Source organism: Pelodiscus sinensis, chromosome 1, assembly GCF_052426305.1.
Source record: "Pelodiscus sinensis isolate ZL-2025 chromosome 1, ASM5242630v1, whole genome shotgun sequence".
Lineage (NCBI taxonomy): Eukaryota > Metazoa > Chordata > Testudines > Trionychidae > Pelodiscus > Pelodiscus sinensis.
In genome coordinates, this window is record NC_143052.1 from 308684543 (window position 1) to 308701046 (window position 16504).

At 47.0% G+C, this 16504-nt stretch overlaps 1 protein-coding gene across 1 annotated transcript in view; it reads left to right on the forward strand.

Moving 5' to 3' along the window:
• Nucleotides 1–16504, forward strand: part of MTUS2 (microtubule associated scaffold protein 2) — a 479820-nt gene that overhangs the window by 411940 nt on the left and 51376 nt on the right. The window contains exon 8 of the mRNA XM_075919208.2: nucleotides 14305–14371. Within this exon, the coding sequence (XP_075775323.2) occupies nucleotides 14305–14371 (67 nt within the window). The remainder of the gene's footprint in view (nucleotides 1–14304; nucleotides 14372–16504) is intronic.

The following is a 16504-nucleotide window of genomic DNA, read 5'->3' on the forward strand; positions in this document are numbered from 1 at the left end:
TCTCTCAACAAGTTTTGCTGCTGGGAGGGAGGGGGGGCGTGAGGGTTTGTCAAAAATCAAAAAGGGAGCGTGATGCCAAAAAGTTTGGGAACCACTGGGCTAGATGATCATGATAGTCCCTTCTGACCTTAAAGTCAATGAGTCAAATCACAGATTAGCGGGGCTTTGTTTATACTCCCAGCTCAGGGTGTGATTCCCCTACCGGTGTACACATACTTGGCCAGCTGTGCTGAGCACAAACCCTGCTAAAATTGGAGCTCAACTATTCCGCTAGTGCCTCTCGCCATGCTACCATGGCAACACTGCTATTTATATTTGCATCAGCTCATTGAGGTCATGTCTACACTCGGGAGCTACTTTGAGATGACAAGGTGAGCATCCACATTAGCAGCATGCCCATTCTTTCAAAATAATAGGCTTGTAATTTTGAAATGATAACTTCTGCTTGTGAAGAGGAATAGCACTAATTTCAAAATTGTTATTTCAAAATAACGGTAGTGTGGACACTCAGCTGCTGTTATTTTGAAATAATTGGCCTCTGTAGCCGGCTCCCTGCTCGGCGGGTGAGCGCAAAGTCCGGGGAAGTAGCCTCCCCCACCGGTAACCCCTTTCCTACCCCCAAGTCCGAGCCACCGGCTCTAGTCCTCCCGCGTCCCGCGGTGTTATGTCTCCCAGTAAGCGTTGCTTCGCCCCCTGTTCAAGGGCCTCCTCCGTCCCAGCGGCTCCTGGCGTTGGCCTCCATCCCGGGCCCGGGTCTGGCTCTGGCTCCGTCGTCCCCGCCGACAGCTTGCTCCGGACACGGCCTCCGCCTCCGCTTGGGCTCTCCCAGGGTCTCCTCGTCAGCGCCTCCTATGAGGGGAGGAAACTGCTGGCAGCCACAGCCCGAGCTCCGGCCTCCGGTCTCCGACCCCCCACTTAGCCCCTCCGGGCTGCTTTTTAAACTCCCCGCTTAGCGGGGTTTCCGGCATCCTCCCGGCCAGCGCCCAACCCCACTCCCCTGGGTCCTACCGCCGGCCAGGTTACTTCCTTGCCTTCCGCCGCCTGCACGCCGCGGCGGACGGCATTCCCCGACTCCCCAGGCCTGGCGGGGGTCTCTGCCCTTTGCTCCGCCTCCCTGAGGGGCTGGCCACTCCTCCCGGCGGCCGGAGTCAGTGCGGGGTCGGCTTTCCCGTCATAGCCTCCCAGAGGCCTCTCACACCGCTTTGGCCACACCTGACAACTCCACTGCTCCCCTTCTGCAGAGTTTAAAGCTGCAGGCAGAAGGGAAAGGGCTTGTGGCACCACACCAGCCCTGCCAGCCCCGAGCCACACAGCACCCTCCTTTTGTGGAGCCTTGGCAGACTCCAGCACTCCCTCTGCATCCCCCATAGCTGTCAGAATGCCTGCAGCCACCTACAAAGCCCCTCACCAGTGGAGAAAGAGGTAACTGGCCTGGACTGATGTGGAGATCCTGGATCTCATTGGGGTTTGGAGAAAGGAGACAAACATCCAGGATCTCCACATCAAGAGGCGAAACACCGAAGTCTACGGCCAGAAGGCCGCCAGCCTGGCCCAGAAGGGGCACAGCCACACCCTGGACCATGTGTGGATGAACATAAAAGAACTCTGGCAGGCCTACACAAAGGCCAGGGAGGAAAGTTCCCAATCTGGAGTGGCACCACATAAATGCTGCTACTACATGCACCTGGATGCCTCGGTGGGAGGGGGCTGGTCACCTTCCCCCCACTAGTCATTGACAACGACAATGAGGAGGAGGAGCAGGCCAGTCTGGACACCATGCCCACCAGCCAGGAGGTTATCATCTTCCTGGAGCTGGTCCTCCCCTTCCAGAATGTCTCCCAGGGCTCAGATGAACCCAGGGGAGGCACTGCAGGCGAGATCCATCACTTTCCCTATATACACAAGGGGAAGGTGGTGGGCACGCCTCTCTGTCTTCTCAGCTTCAGGCTCAGACAACAGCCTGTGCACATGGAGCACCGGTCCGGAGCATTCAGCCCCATGATGCTGTCACACAGGAACCCCCTTGCTCCTTCTCACAAGGTTCCCGCACAGGCCTGCCTTGCTCTGACCTCCATGGTGGGATACTTTCCCATGACAAGCCACCACTAAGGAGGCTGGGGTCATGGAAACGCACTGTAGTGCCACACACAGCACAGGCTCATGCCTTCACTCTTGGGTAGCATCCACTCCCGGTCAAGCATGGCGATATGAAGGAGACCGATTGGGAACCTGCCCGAGGAAGGAAGAAAAGGGGACCCCCAGCAGCACTCTCTGGCAAGCAGCATCTGTTGCTCACACACACCTCCCCCACCACCCTCCCCTCTCTCCTCCAGTGAGCAGGGATATGAATTCTCTCTCTGGGACACTGCCACTGCTGGACCAGGGACACAGAGGGAAGCTGAGCCTCCCCATCCCCCCCCTCCCTCCCTCAGGCTCCTGGCCTGGCTGGCACTTTCCCATGCCTGCTTTTCCCTGGAACATGGGGGTAATGAGGCTCCCCTGGGATGTCTCTGCCCCTGCAGGAAAGTTCCCACTGTGTAGGCAACAGATTACCATTGACTGCACTAAGACCTCGGTGTTGGCTCAGAGATTAGGTCTAGGCTATATGCATGTATCCTAGAATGACTGCCCTTGTCACTTGTCCAGCCAGCTCCCTGCACCCACCCTCCTATCTCCTTGCCCAACTTCCTGCACCCGCCCCCAACTACCAGCATCCACACCTGCCCCCGAAATCCCCACCACCTGCACCTGTACCCCTGGCCTTTCCTCCTAGATCCCCCAAAGGCCACCGGGGCCTGCAAACTCGTGGCCGTGGGACTTCTCGGGCAGCCGAAGCCTCACGAGGTACCTGAGGCAGGCGCCAGTCCCAGCCCCATCCCTGAGCCTCCCCCACTCCAGTTTCTTTCCCCAGTTCCTCCCCTGTTGTATATTCCCCTAATAAAAATGACAATTGTTTTTTCAAACAAGTGCTTTTTTATTTGGTCTGCTGTGGTGGGGGAAAGAAGGGGTGGAGGCGGAAAGGCACGCAGGGGCAATGCAGAGGCCCCTTGTGGGGAGGCCCAGGGGGAGTCTCACAGGTGACCTTGGTGGAAACTCCCCCTCAAAACCTCCCAGATGAGCACAGCTCCCGGATATGCTCGCCAAATGACCGCGGCGCCCGGCGGCTCTTAAGCCCTGGCCAGCCATCCAGCCTCTGCCCCCCATCCTGTCAGGAAAGTCTCCCCATTGCTCTTGTATATATTGTGAAACACAGAGCAGGCCGCCACCACGTGGGGCGTGTTCCAGTCGACGAGCTCCAGGCAGATGAGGCGACTCCTGAACCTCTGCCTGAGGCACTCTCCACCAGCATGCTGGACAGCCCCAACCATGGATCTCCCCATGCTGAACGGGTGCCCAATGGAGCAGTAGCTGTCCAGCATGGCAAACTTCCAGAGCACAGTAGCAACTCGCTTCTGAAGGGAGATGGTGAGTCAGACGGGTGTCTTGTCGCCTGAGGGCAGGGGCGAGCCACTCACAGGAATGTGGCCTTCCGCATGCTGAAGTTCTGGAGCCACAGCAGGTCATCCCACTGCTGCAGGATGATGTGGTCCCTCTCGTTGGAACTGGTCTCCCTCCACCAGAAGCAGCGTTGCATAGTGTGCAGGGGAGGATGGAAGGGAATTTGCTGCATCAGGAGTGCCTGGGCCTGGGTGAAGGTGTCCCCCGGTCTGGACTGGTCATTGTGGTCCTAAAGCATCATGTGGGCAGTGTGGATCAACTATACCAGGGGTCTCCAAACTACGGCCCGGGGGCCGGATGCGGCCCCGAGGCCCTCTCATCCGGCCCGTGGAGACCTTTTTGGATTCAAAGGCAGAAGAAGTGAGATTGTTTCAAAACCCATTTGAAGCAGATGTGGCCAGTTGCCCAGATGAACTGCAGCTGGAAGTCATTGAGTTGCAAGCAAATGACCTCCTTAAGGACAAGTTCAAAATGGGACTGGTGGGTTTTTACCAGTTTTTGCCCAAGGAAGACTTTCCTAATGTCAAAACTTTTGCATCAAGGTACCTTTCAATCTTTGGAACAACATACCTGTGTGAACAAACATTTTCAAGAATGAAATACGTGAAGAACAATTTGAGAACAAACTTGTCCGATGATAATCTCAGGTCACTGTTGATGTTAGGGACAACAAATCTAAAGCCAGAAATGTCTGCTATTTTGGCATCCAGGAAACAATTTCACCATTCACACTAATACAGGTGTTCATGTGTAGTGTATGAATGTGTTATTAAATAATAACTGAATAAAATAATATTAAATAAATAATTAAAAACAACATCCATGTTTTGATTGTTTTTTATTTGGACCTCAAGTGTGTAGTCGGCCCCCGAACTGCTGTTTGATAGTTAATGCGGCCCTCGGGCTGAAAAGTTTGGAGACCCCTGAACTATACTATGAGGCTCAGCAAGAAGCCTGGCACTGCTTTGCAGCAGCTCTGGCTCCATGCTGTAAGTGCTGTGGCATCCACGAGAGTAACCAGAGTATGCAGCGTATGTTTCCTGTCCCTCAAGGAGGTAGGCAATGGAGAAGTGGCGTGTGAGACAAGGCTGTGGAGAGGAGCCCCTAGAAGCACTCGTCTCAGCTAGCCTCAGGAAGCAGAAAAGTGACTGCTCTCCTGATGCCCTCCCCGGAGTGCTTCCAGAGGGCTTTGCATGTGATTCAGGCTCCAACGAGTGTGGATGTGCTGTTTCGATATAGGTCTGTGCTATTTCGATGGGGACTTGTAGTGTGGAGGGCTACTTCAAAATAATTATTCCGTGAGTTATTATTTTGAATACTTATTTCAAAATAATGTGGCAGTGTAGACATACCCTGAGCGCTAGCATGAATATGGGCACACAAGCAGGAGAATCAGCCCCCTAGCTTGGAGTGTAGACACAGCCTAAATCATGTGACAGAGTCTAAATCTTCCTACTGAGGATGAAATATTTTCACAAGAGTAAGACATTGCCCTGTAACCTTACCCTACTGCTTCTGAACAGCAGCTAACATTTTTCATGGTTCTATATGGAAACATTTGATTCCCCTAGCAGGATTCTCCACAGGGCCATGGACTGAAATTATTCCTTTACCTTTCATATTCATTCATCCCTGCTAGTCTGACACTTTGTTTCCAGCCCTCCCTGGTTCCAGAGGTTCATGGAAACGAGCTAATATGGCCCAGAGATTCATCTGAACCTTTACTTCTGGTTTGGCTCAAATCATGTTGGGTCCTCTTTTTTATCCAAGACACTTCACAACCTGAACACGCTAAAAACAGTGGTGTGGGAACACTTTTAGTAGTGGGGGTGCTCAGCGTCACCCCCTTTACTCCTATCTGCCCCCTCTCTTACCCCTCCTCTCCAAGGTGGGGGCAGGCACAGGGCCAGAAGCAGGGTCCCAAGCCAGGCTGGGACCCACGGAGGAGGGGGAAGCCAGGACCCCATGAGTGGGGGTGGCAGCAGCTGGGATCCTAAATCTGGGGTGGTGGCCACCAGGACCTGGGCACAAGGCTAGCAGTGCAGCCCCAGCTAAAATCTGGGAGTGCTGCAACAGCCCCCAGCTCCTTAGTTCCTGTACATATGACTAAAACCAAAAAAACTGTGCGTACTTGGGCATACCCAGAACGGATCTATGTGAGCATAACACTTGAGGAGCTAGTGAGAGTTTATCTGAGTTAATTGAAAGGCTCTATAAATATACTGCCGGTTTGATTGGTTTGAGGTTAAGCTTGTGGAAAAGTAATGTACAGGCAGTCCCCGGGTTACGTACAACATAGGGACTGTAGGTTTGTTCTTAAGTTGAATTTGTATGTAAGTCGGAACTGGTACATATTGTAGGGGAAACTCTAACCAAACATTTCTCCAGAGCTCAGTTTTATTCTCCCACACCTCACTTCCCTCAGTCCTTTATTCTCAAGCTGAGGTGTCTGCTGAGAAAAGCTGCTCCACGTCTCCCTGGTCTGCTGGGGTGGGGCGCTAGCTTCACGACTCCCTGGTCTGCTGGGGGGAAGCAGCTAGTGCGGGGTTGCCTCACCCCGTTTGTAAGTAGGGATCCGATGTAAGTCAGATCCATGTAACCCGGGGACTGCCTGTACTTAACTTTTCTGTTTGTACTCCTTTAACATGCACAGTAGAAATGTTTCCTAAAAATAGGAAAGGAGTGGGGTGTGAATCAACAGGCTTTCTTCATGTCTACTTTCATCATTATGAATAACCAAAGTTAGATTATATAAGGTCTCTGAAGAGGACTCCCCTATAGTGGGTCTTTTTAGCCTATGAAAAGTGATACATCACTAATAAATAGTTGCCCATTTAAGGTGTTTTAGTAGAAGGATGCCTGGAGGGTAGAAAGCCTTTTGTAAGCACAGGGTTAATTATCCGAGCACTCTAATGGATTGTGCAAACCAGCCACAAGCAGCCACAGGACTCATTTATGTATTTAGCATAAAAATCTCATCTAACATCAATAACTAACTAAAAATGCACAAGCAGTCTCAGACTCAATTATGTATTTAACATAAAAATCTCGTGTAACACCAGTAATTAACGAACTAAAATTTCACAGTCTATGAATCTTAAAAACACCAATTGGAGTTTCAGGTTTGGGCTAGGTATTCTGAAAGGCAGAACAAAGCAAACCAAACACTATCATATCATCATAATAATAATACTTAGTGCTTATATATCATGTTTCATCACTCAGTCTCTTAAATGCTTTAAAAAGGTGAGGCGGCAACATTATTCCCATTTTATAGATGCAAAGAGTGAGGCATGCAGAGGTGAAATCACTTAGTCAAGATCACCTGGGCTCAATTTACACTTTGGGAGCCCCTAGCAGCAGGGCTCAGACCCCACCATTTCTACTAGCTGTGGTGGCAGGGAGCTCTCAGGTAACCCTGGTGGCTTGGCACTCCTGGACCCTCACTATCAGGAGGCAGCTGGGGGCTGTGGGGAACCTACAGCTGTGGGGGGAGGAGTTCCTCCTCCACGTAACTTTTAGGTGCTCCACCACCCAGCACCTCTCTTCCCACAGTCCTCACACTGCCCAGCACCCTTCCCCTGCACAGCCCCACTACAACTTCCCTGGGTCCCACTATCCCAACCTCTCACGACCCAGAGTGTCCCCTCCTCCCCCCGAGATCTGTTCTCCCAAGCTGTGGCCCACACTCATTAGTTTTGCTGGGAAGTGACGCTGTCCACTGGGCTGAATGAAAAGGGAGACCTGGGAGTGGCAAAATTTGAATTTTAGGTGCCCCTAGAATGCAGACAGACCTAGGCACATGCCTGCTGTGTCCACTGGGAAATCCAGCCCTGAAGGGGCACACTGCATGTCACTGTTAGAGTCAGGCACAGAACTGAAGTCGCTCACTCCCAAGCCAAGGTCCTACACACTGTATCATGCTCCCCACAGAGAAGGGATGTGGCCTAGTGGTTAAAGCAATTGATTGCTAGTCAAAAAGTCTTCTGTTCCTGTCTCGGCTGATGACTTGCAGTCAGTGTGTCACTAAGCATAACACAAAAGTATGCCTTAGTTTACCCCTCAATAAAACAGCAAATAGTACTTCCCTCTGGCACAGGGAAATAATGTTGCTAACGTGTTTGGATTGAAAGCAGTATTATTACCATCACTGCAAATAATTCAACATCACTTTAAGGACCAGGACAATAAAAACCCATGTTTTATATGGAACACAGATTCTTGGCTAGATTCCGCTGTATTTTGTGTGCTTATTCTGCTACTTTTCAAGCTCTCTTTCCTTTTTTTGCTTTGCTCGGTCTTTTGTGGGCAAACGCGTGTCAGGATAAACCAGATCATAATGGTGAAGAGGCTTCATTAGGGCAAGCTGATGGCCATTAGTTTGCAGGGAAGAGAGTGAGGTTATCCTCAGAGGGTGATGAAATTGGTAAATGCTCTATTACTGTGCCTGTATTGATCTGCCGCACTCTGAACCTTCCAGTGGCAGAGTGACCCTCCCTTCTTACATCAGGATGCTGACATGCTGCTCACTCTCTACTTGCTCCGCCTCCTTTTCCTACACCTCCTCCTTCTGGATTCCTGAAGTTATTAAGAGAAATAAGGTAGCTGAGGGGGCCACATGCAAGTTGTGGCAGCCTGCAGCAGTGCGCACCCGCCTCTTGTGACATTACTGCTGCCTGGGAATTACACTCTGAATGAAGGCGGTTTTCTTTTCAGCAAGCCTGCCAGGATGGGCCAGTGCTGCTGCAAGCTTTATTACTGCCTTCAGTGCCTGGACAAGACGGTACTTTGCATCTTCCTTTTTATGCTTCCTTGAAAGGGCAGAGAGCTAGCCGTTACGCTGATTAAGTCTGTGCTCCTTCCTCTAGTTAATGTAGGTAATGTGCCGGGGGTGACTGAGACGGGTATAATGCTCATCTTTAATTAGAACGTTCTGACTTCTCATTCATTCGTATCAGATCAAACTGTTGGTTTCACATACACTGCAGTGCCTTACATAATTTTATCCTGCAGTCTAAAAGTGACAATTGCATTTTCATAAAACAATAAGGTCCCTGTGGCATGGTGCCTAGTTACAACTGCCTGGATTTGTTGTTGTGATTTCCATACATCTTTCATAGAACTACCGAGCTCAAGTCATGCAGTATCTCCGCATGGTGTTTTCAAGTTAGCTTTTCACTTACAGAGATCATTCATCCTCATGCTAGCCTGAGATTTTACCTCTCTATTGTTCCTCCTTTTCTGACATTATAAAATTCCAATCCCTTAGAAAAGACACAAGGCAAACAATACATTTTCCTTTGTCGGGTGCATCTGTACACAAGCAAAACCTTGAAGACTAAAATGAATTGTGTTACAAAATGTCAATACCAAGATCAAGATCTTAGCTACAGGTAGTTAGAGGATAGCATATGGGAGAGAATTTGTAGGTCCGTTCTAACATGTAGCTTGTTATGCTATGCTTTTGGACACTTGCCTGGATTTTTGAGCATATACAGAACAGGAGGGGAATGTACATATGATTTTAATTTGCTTAATTCAAAATATTTTGGCAGGAACACTTGCTGGTGCAGTATATTTCACAGAAGGCTGGATTTTTTGGAAGACCTGTATAATAAGGCTAATGAAAAGCTCTCCCTGCCTCCCATTTATTTAATATACGTTCAAATGTAGCTTGAGGTATATTGCCAGCCACGTTAAGGAAAATATATGGTTTAATATAAAACTCATTAAAATGTAGTCATTGGGGAACATCTTAGTGATCACTTCTGCTTGGAAACTTTAACCTAAGGGGAATTAAAAGGGGGAATGGAGGTTGCCTGCTATCTAATAAGATTGAAATGGTCTTTTTAAAGTCACCCCTTTTTGGAAAGGAAGACGGTCACTGCTTTTGAACATTGGTTGCAATGGGATTTTATTATTGAGCCTGCAAGAATCAGCTGAAATATTTATTGCTGTAAGAGTATTACGAATGTGTACAGTTGCCCTCCCAATAATAATATAAGGCCTCCCTCCAAGTGACTGCGAGTCAAGCATAATGGTGACTAAGCACCTTTTACACACCAAAAAATTCTGAAATGTTTTCACAGCAATCTGTACTAGGGATGTGAAGTTTTAACCGGTTAACGGGTGAGTCTGGAGTCAGGCTGTGGTGCAGCCCCAGAGCAAGATACCTGCCCAGGGAGCAGCCGGGCAGCCACCACCAGCCTCCCCAGGGCTGGAGCTGGCATCAGCTGAAGGTAGGGAGGATAAGGCATCACCTGAAGGGGGGTGGGTTGGTTGTGTCCCAGTGGCTTAATGGATAAGGCATCAGTCTCCTGAGCTTGGGATTGTAGGTTTGTGTCCCACCCACATTAACCAGTGGCAGGTGGGGAGTTGCTCCAGCCCCACTAGGAGCTTGATACTGGTAGAGGTCTTCTCTTAGTGGGCTCAGGCACTCTGCAGGCAGAGGTGCTCTGGCATCCTGGCCAGAGCAACCTCTGTCTGCAGCTGGTCCCCCTTTAATCAGTTAACTGGTTAAACAATATGTTTAGCCAATTAAACAGGATTTTACATCCCTAATCTGTACAGAGAGACAATAGACAATAACAATAGAGCACCTGTGTGCAGTGCATATTGGTACTGTGTATAATTCAAATGGTAGAAATTCTCTGGGGATGACACACGTGTCCTTAGTAAAGACCTTGCGGAGTATGGTTTGAAGAAAAGGGCACAGTACAGGGTATCAGGACTCCCTTATTCTGTTTCCAATTGCTGCTGACTTCCCAAGTCACCTGTGATTTCTCTGTACCTCTTTCTGACTACATTTACCCATCCATAAAGTGAGAATAATAATATTGACCTATCTGATAAGGTACTGTGAGGTCTAATAATTGGTATTTCTCTGAGCTCCTCAAACAAGAGGAAGTCTGGGGCGAATCACTTTGGAAGTTAACACCTCTGCCTGAATAAGGGTTAACAGTCACAGGATACAGACTATTATTGGTAAATATTATTTATTATTGTTTTTACTCTAGTTTACATCTACATCTTGACCATATTTTTTAATTTGAACTATTCCATAATATGTGCCATGGATGCATGTGCATTACTTCATAGGAAGTGGCAACAAATGCTTCTGAGCAATAAAAATACAATTAATAAAACCAAAATCTGCACTTGATTAGACAGCCTGAATTCAGCAGAGCCAGGAGGCTGGTTATGTGGAGGGCCTGATTTTCCAGTGTGTCTCTTCAGCTTTGCTCTGGTGTAACTTGCTTGAAATCGGTGCACTTACAGTGCTGTAAAACAGGCTCCATAATCTTTGATCCTGATCCTGCCTGCCTTAACGAGGCAAATTTCCCATTGCCCAGTGTCTCATTTCATGTTCCCTGGTGTAAATATGGTGTGTCCATTTGTCTGTCATAGAAAGGCATTTTAAAAATTCCTAGTCCCCCTGGTACCTGGATGCAGAATGGAGCTTGCAAGTTACTTAACCACAGATGATGGCACAACCTATCACTGTAATTAGCTACTATGATTTATTTGGATTCATTGGTTTTGGGGGGTTTTGTGTGACTTTGTTGAAATTACTCTGGATTTACACCAATGTGAGTGAGGTCAGAGTTTGTCCAAATGAAGTTTTGATTGAGTGAGGCATGTACAATCAGGTTCATAGTTTTATTTCTTTTTCATCTAGTGGAAACTGAAACACTGTTAGACGTGGCATCGGCATCACTGGGAGGTGGGCCTTTGTACACTGGAGTTGAGTTTGGGCTTCAGCCACAGTTGCCTAGGGCTGGATTCTAACTGGTAACCTGGAGAAGAAAAGGCTGCAGATCCCTTTAATTCCTTGAGCCTTTTAGGCATAAAGCTTTTAAATTATCCAGGCTCTGGGCTAGGGAACATGACTGTTCCTTTGTTTTCTGTTACATATTCTTAGTTGCTATAAATATTAATGCAGATGGATTAATTCAGCGGCCTGTCATGTTAATTTTGATTCTTACACATTTGTTTTGGCAGACGTTAGCTTTTGTTCCAGGAAGTTATGTAAAAATAGTGATGCTTTTGACATTAGACCCAAACGAATCTAAGCATTGGACTGGATGGTGCTGCGTTTTCTTGCTGGATTCGGTTTGACTTTGCAGTCGTGTTTTGTTTAACTGGTGCTAGAATCCCTGATTGGCTGGCTTTATTTACCAGGAATGAAATACTGGTTCTGTGTCGTGTTGATGAAGATGAAGAGAGGCTTTTTCATTTCATATTAGTGTAATATTTACACTGGTCTCACAAATATCTACAGTCCAAACATATAATGTAACACTGACAAAGCAAATTAAGATAATAGATCATGTCAGATTTGTGAGTTCACTGCACATTCAGGAGATTCTTGGTTGTTATGAAGATTAGTCAGTGGCATACCTATCTGCTCTGTCAGAGAGAGAAACCAAAGACGATCTGTAACCATCAAAGGTTCTGAAATAAAGACTACTTCTCAAGGATGTTTATAAAAAATTGAAACATTGAACGTAGGTGGTATGTTTCTAAGAAACAAAACTTTCAAAATGAGATTTTAAAATTTGGCACTGCATTTAATCTTCTCATCTCATCCCAGCAAACAGCAACACAAGATCCAGAAAGGCAGTCAGAAATCTGTGACCAATAAATAAATTGGGCTATTAATGACAGCACGGGGTTCTTGGGGCACTCTGGTTTTTATATGGATGAACCCAATGTCTACTTACTGTTGCTGGTTCCCAACCCAAAAAATGAAGAATGAACTAGAAGAGAAGAGTAAGGTTGGCTTGGAACATACACTGATCAGTGTGTGGAAGTGCTGATTGGAAACCAAAGTGGGTGGTAATGGATAGTCTGGCAGCAATGGACAGACAGGTCGGGGTGGGCTGAGACAGTATCATACTCATTGATGAATGGTTGGAACATATTTGCAGCGGAGATATTGTATATTCTGATCAGTGGCTCCTCCAATTCTTGTTGATTGTTTGTACTGGATATTTTGTGACATCGCCTCCACATTTACTAAGTGTTTAAACCAGCTGATTTATTTAAGTTGAGGCCATTTTACAATGCTGTAATCAAGTAAAAAGGACCTTTCAGTGGGTGTAAATATAAATAATTCCCATTTGAAGGCCTCTCCATTTTGCCAGAGTGGTATAAAGTGGCTTAAATTTGAACGGAAATCAGGCCCTGGGTTTCTTAGGGACTGTGGCTTTGACAGGGGGTTGCAAAATCACCCCGTCTACAGTCAGCTCTCAACCATAAAATAGTGCATTTAAAATTATTTCTAGCTCTTTTCTAAGACTGTAAATGATCCATGTGTGTGCATGTGTCTATAGTTACAACTCTGAAATATGGCCTAGATTTTAGAACAATATATATTTCCTTTTTTCCCTCAAAATGTCTGCTACAGTTCGTCCAAGATAGCCTAATACCAGTAAAATGATGTTGTGTCATAGAGACAAGTAGCAGGTACAAGAGGCTTGCTGAGACGTGCCTTTTATGGAGGCGGCGTGAAAGAAGAACACAGGAGTGCAGGAAGGCTGGGGAGGCAAAGCTTACTGTAGACGAAAGAAGAATCAACACAGACTGGAGGGGAATTCTTTTATTCTGTTTTTTATTACAATTTTAGCCCTTTTTATTACAAAAATTCTCTAGTTCTTAATTTTATCTTTTTAATTTTTTGTATTTATTTCTATTAATATTTTTTATTAAAATAACTGTTGGCATTTAGGGAAATAAAAAACAGGCTACAGAATTCACCAGCTTTCTGCCTTATGTTTTATAGTGCTTGCTGCTCAACTGGTCCTTAAAGTGCCCAGTGTAGTGCTGACCAGTTTACTGGCTGGGATTCCTTTCCTTTGAATGTGCTGCTACTTTGCATGTTGCCTTGAATATGATTTTTCGGTTAGGCCTTTTAAAGACTCATGTTCTTTCCGTACTGGAAGCATATTTATAGTAGCTTGATTTCATTTTTTTAATCATTGGTGACGTTCCCAGCAGGATACGTTCCTTTGTCTCCTCCCTAATGTATCACAGAATACATTCCAATTTAAAAGTGGCTTTATGCTCGTGCTGTTACTCGGGACTCTCTTGTACTAAATCACTCTCCTGTGGATTTCCCTACAGCTTTTTTTAATGATTCATTCAGCTCTTCTGAAATACCTGCTATCCAGATTCTTGCTCTTTAGTAGAGACTTCTTAGTGAATATAAATATGTTTTATATTCTTCTGGCTAACTGTCTGTCTTAATTCTTTATTATATATCAACCAATTCAGGGTGGTTCTTTTCTGAGGTGGCCTTTTTTCTTCTGATCTAATTAACATGTAATATGTCCATACATAAAGCTGGAAATGCAGAACAGAAAGTCAGATTCTTACTGGTATTTGTGTGTTTATACTGTATGCATACTATCTACAGAATGATGTAAATATATTAACATGCACAATAGTACTTATGTGCATGTGTATATTGCTGTATCTAGATCTAGCTGTAGTGCATTGTATTGTAGATACAGGAACACAAACGTGCTTGTGTGTATTAATATCATTCATAACATTTTGCATGTGCCATCCACACAAACTAGAACACTGACATGAACAAACATTGTGTTTGTGTTCGTGGGATCTTCTGTGAAACATGATTGTGTCAGTGCTGGATTCCGTAGCTGGATTTAAAGAGAATTAATTTGAAATAATTACAAAACAGACCTGAAGAATTTACATAATCTGTCTTAGTAAATAAACACATGAAAGTGCTTATCTAGGATAAATCAAGGGACTATACATACATTTTTATTTTTTTAACAGAATGAAAGTGCCCTTGTGAAAGAAAAGGAGCTGTCAATCGAGCTTGCAAACATCAGGGATGAAGTTGGTAAGTAGACATCAGAAACTAACAATGTGAAAAATGTCCTCTCTCACATGTAACAAAAGCAGTTATTCCTTGTTACATGGTACAAGGAAACGTGAATAGCTGTAATGGAATATCTTCCTAAATCCAGTGGTGAATTTTTGTGGCCTTGAAGGGAACAATAATTTTATTTCTTTGTTGTTGTGGAGAAAGGTTCATAATCATGCACACTGGGAGCTAATCATGCCTCATCTTTACTATTCACAGATGGTGATCTATAAATTGTATCCTCTGTTCTTCAGCATCTGTATATAACACCCAACTCAGAAAGCCTTCAGATGTGGCAGTAAACTGTTAGCAAAGAATTAATTGCCTTGCTTGTGTGAGTTTACATGTACAGGTTGGACCTCTATATGTAAGCGGGGGAATGATCCCGCTCTTGTGGGGAACTTTCCTGGCTTCTATACCACCCCGGTGAAATGAACCAGCGAAAGGATCTGAGTCCCCGCTCCCACTTCCTTTACCCCACGGCTCCCTGATCCTGAGGGCTCCCCCTTCACTCTCCTGAGTAGCAGAGCCCTCGAAACCCCAACAAGGCTGGGCCCAGGTTTCCTGGGGCTTAATCCCTGACCTTGTAGTCACTGGGGCAGGAGTTAGGGTGTCCCCACTCCGAGGTGCTCTCTTTACACTGCAGGCCTTCTTGGCCCAGTGACCACTTCATAAGGTTCAAAGCAAATACAATTTATTAAACATCAACTGATTAAAGATAATAGAATAAGAAACAATGAGAATGGTTAAATGGGAACACACAGCCCTGCTCTGTAGCACAGGGACATCAACACAGCAGTCTGCAGAGTGTAAGGACAGTTCACAGTCTCTTCCTTAGAAGCCCTGGATGTGCTGCAAGGGGCTGCAGGCTGGACACACTTGCACTGGCAGTGACCACACAGCCTCAGTCTCTAAGTGGCCAGACCCCTCTCCCAGTCCAGAGCCTTTCCCCACACTTTGCAGGTCCCAGTAGCTCACCACATCCAGCTGCAGGCTGTGCTGCTTGGCCAGTTCCAGCTCCTTGTGTTGTTTCTCTGTTCCTTTTGGCTTTCTGAGCACTGCCGGTCTGCTGCTCAACACAGGGTCTGCACTGCTTGGCCTGTCTGTGTCTGGTTCTGTCGCTGCAGGACTTCTTCTTGTACTCCTCTCTCAGCTTTCTGTCTTTGCAGGTCCTCTTCTGCACACAGCTTGTTCTGCTCTTTCAGCTCCCTGTTTTCTCAGACACAGAGCCAGAACAATCCCAGCTCACAGGGAGGACGGGGCCTGGCCTCTCACTGTCCTCACTGGCCTGTCCAACCTGTCAATCAGGCTGAGATGGAGTGTTGGCTGTTTTCCATTGTCTTTTGGGTCAGTCATTCTCATGAACTCTTCCCCTTCAGATACTGTGAGCTGGCAAACCAAAAGCTCCCACAGAGTTTTAGTAAGGGGTAACAGTCCCCTTACATATAGTCCAGCACCTGGCTGCTATCAATCCAGAGAATTTGCCAAACCACTAGAGGTCAATATTGTTTCGCAGCATTACCAGCACTTTTACTGCTAACTGGACTCTTAGAAGACATTCAGGTGTAAATTAGAGCTAAATAACAGCACAGAACACCGAGAGCCTGTAATCACAGGTGGCTGTAAACAAACTTTATGGGTCTGTGGCAGGCCCCTCCCTCCTACCCTCTTAAGTCCAAGGTCCCAGGGCCCAAGTCCACAATGCAGTTTATAGCTGGCCCTTTAAGCAAGGCAAAAGCCCTCCGGCCTGAGTCCACAACACAGTCACAACACAGTTTGTAGCTGGCCCTTTAAGCAAGGCCAAGGCCCTCCGGCCTGAGTTCATAATGTAGTTCAGGGTTGTAGCGGGGACACACCCCAGGTAGGGGGACCCGGGCCCACCCTACTCCACCAGGTCCCAGCCCAGGGCCCTGTGAGCAACCAGGTGACTGGTCACTCCCTCAGCAGGGCAATCCGGCCAAAACACGCCAAGGTTCTCTGGGTGGGAAAGGCAGCTCCTGCTCCTTCCCTGGGCCACTTCCTACCTGGTTCCCTGGGTTCCTTCCCCTGTACTTGCCCAGCTTGCTGCGAGCTCCGTGCCAGCATCCCCTCGGCAGGCAGTCCCTGGAT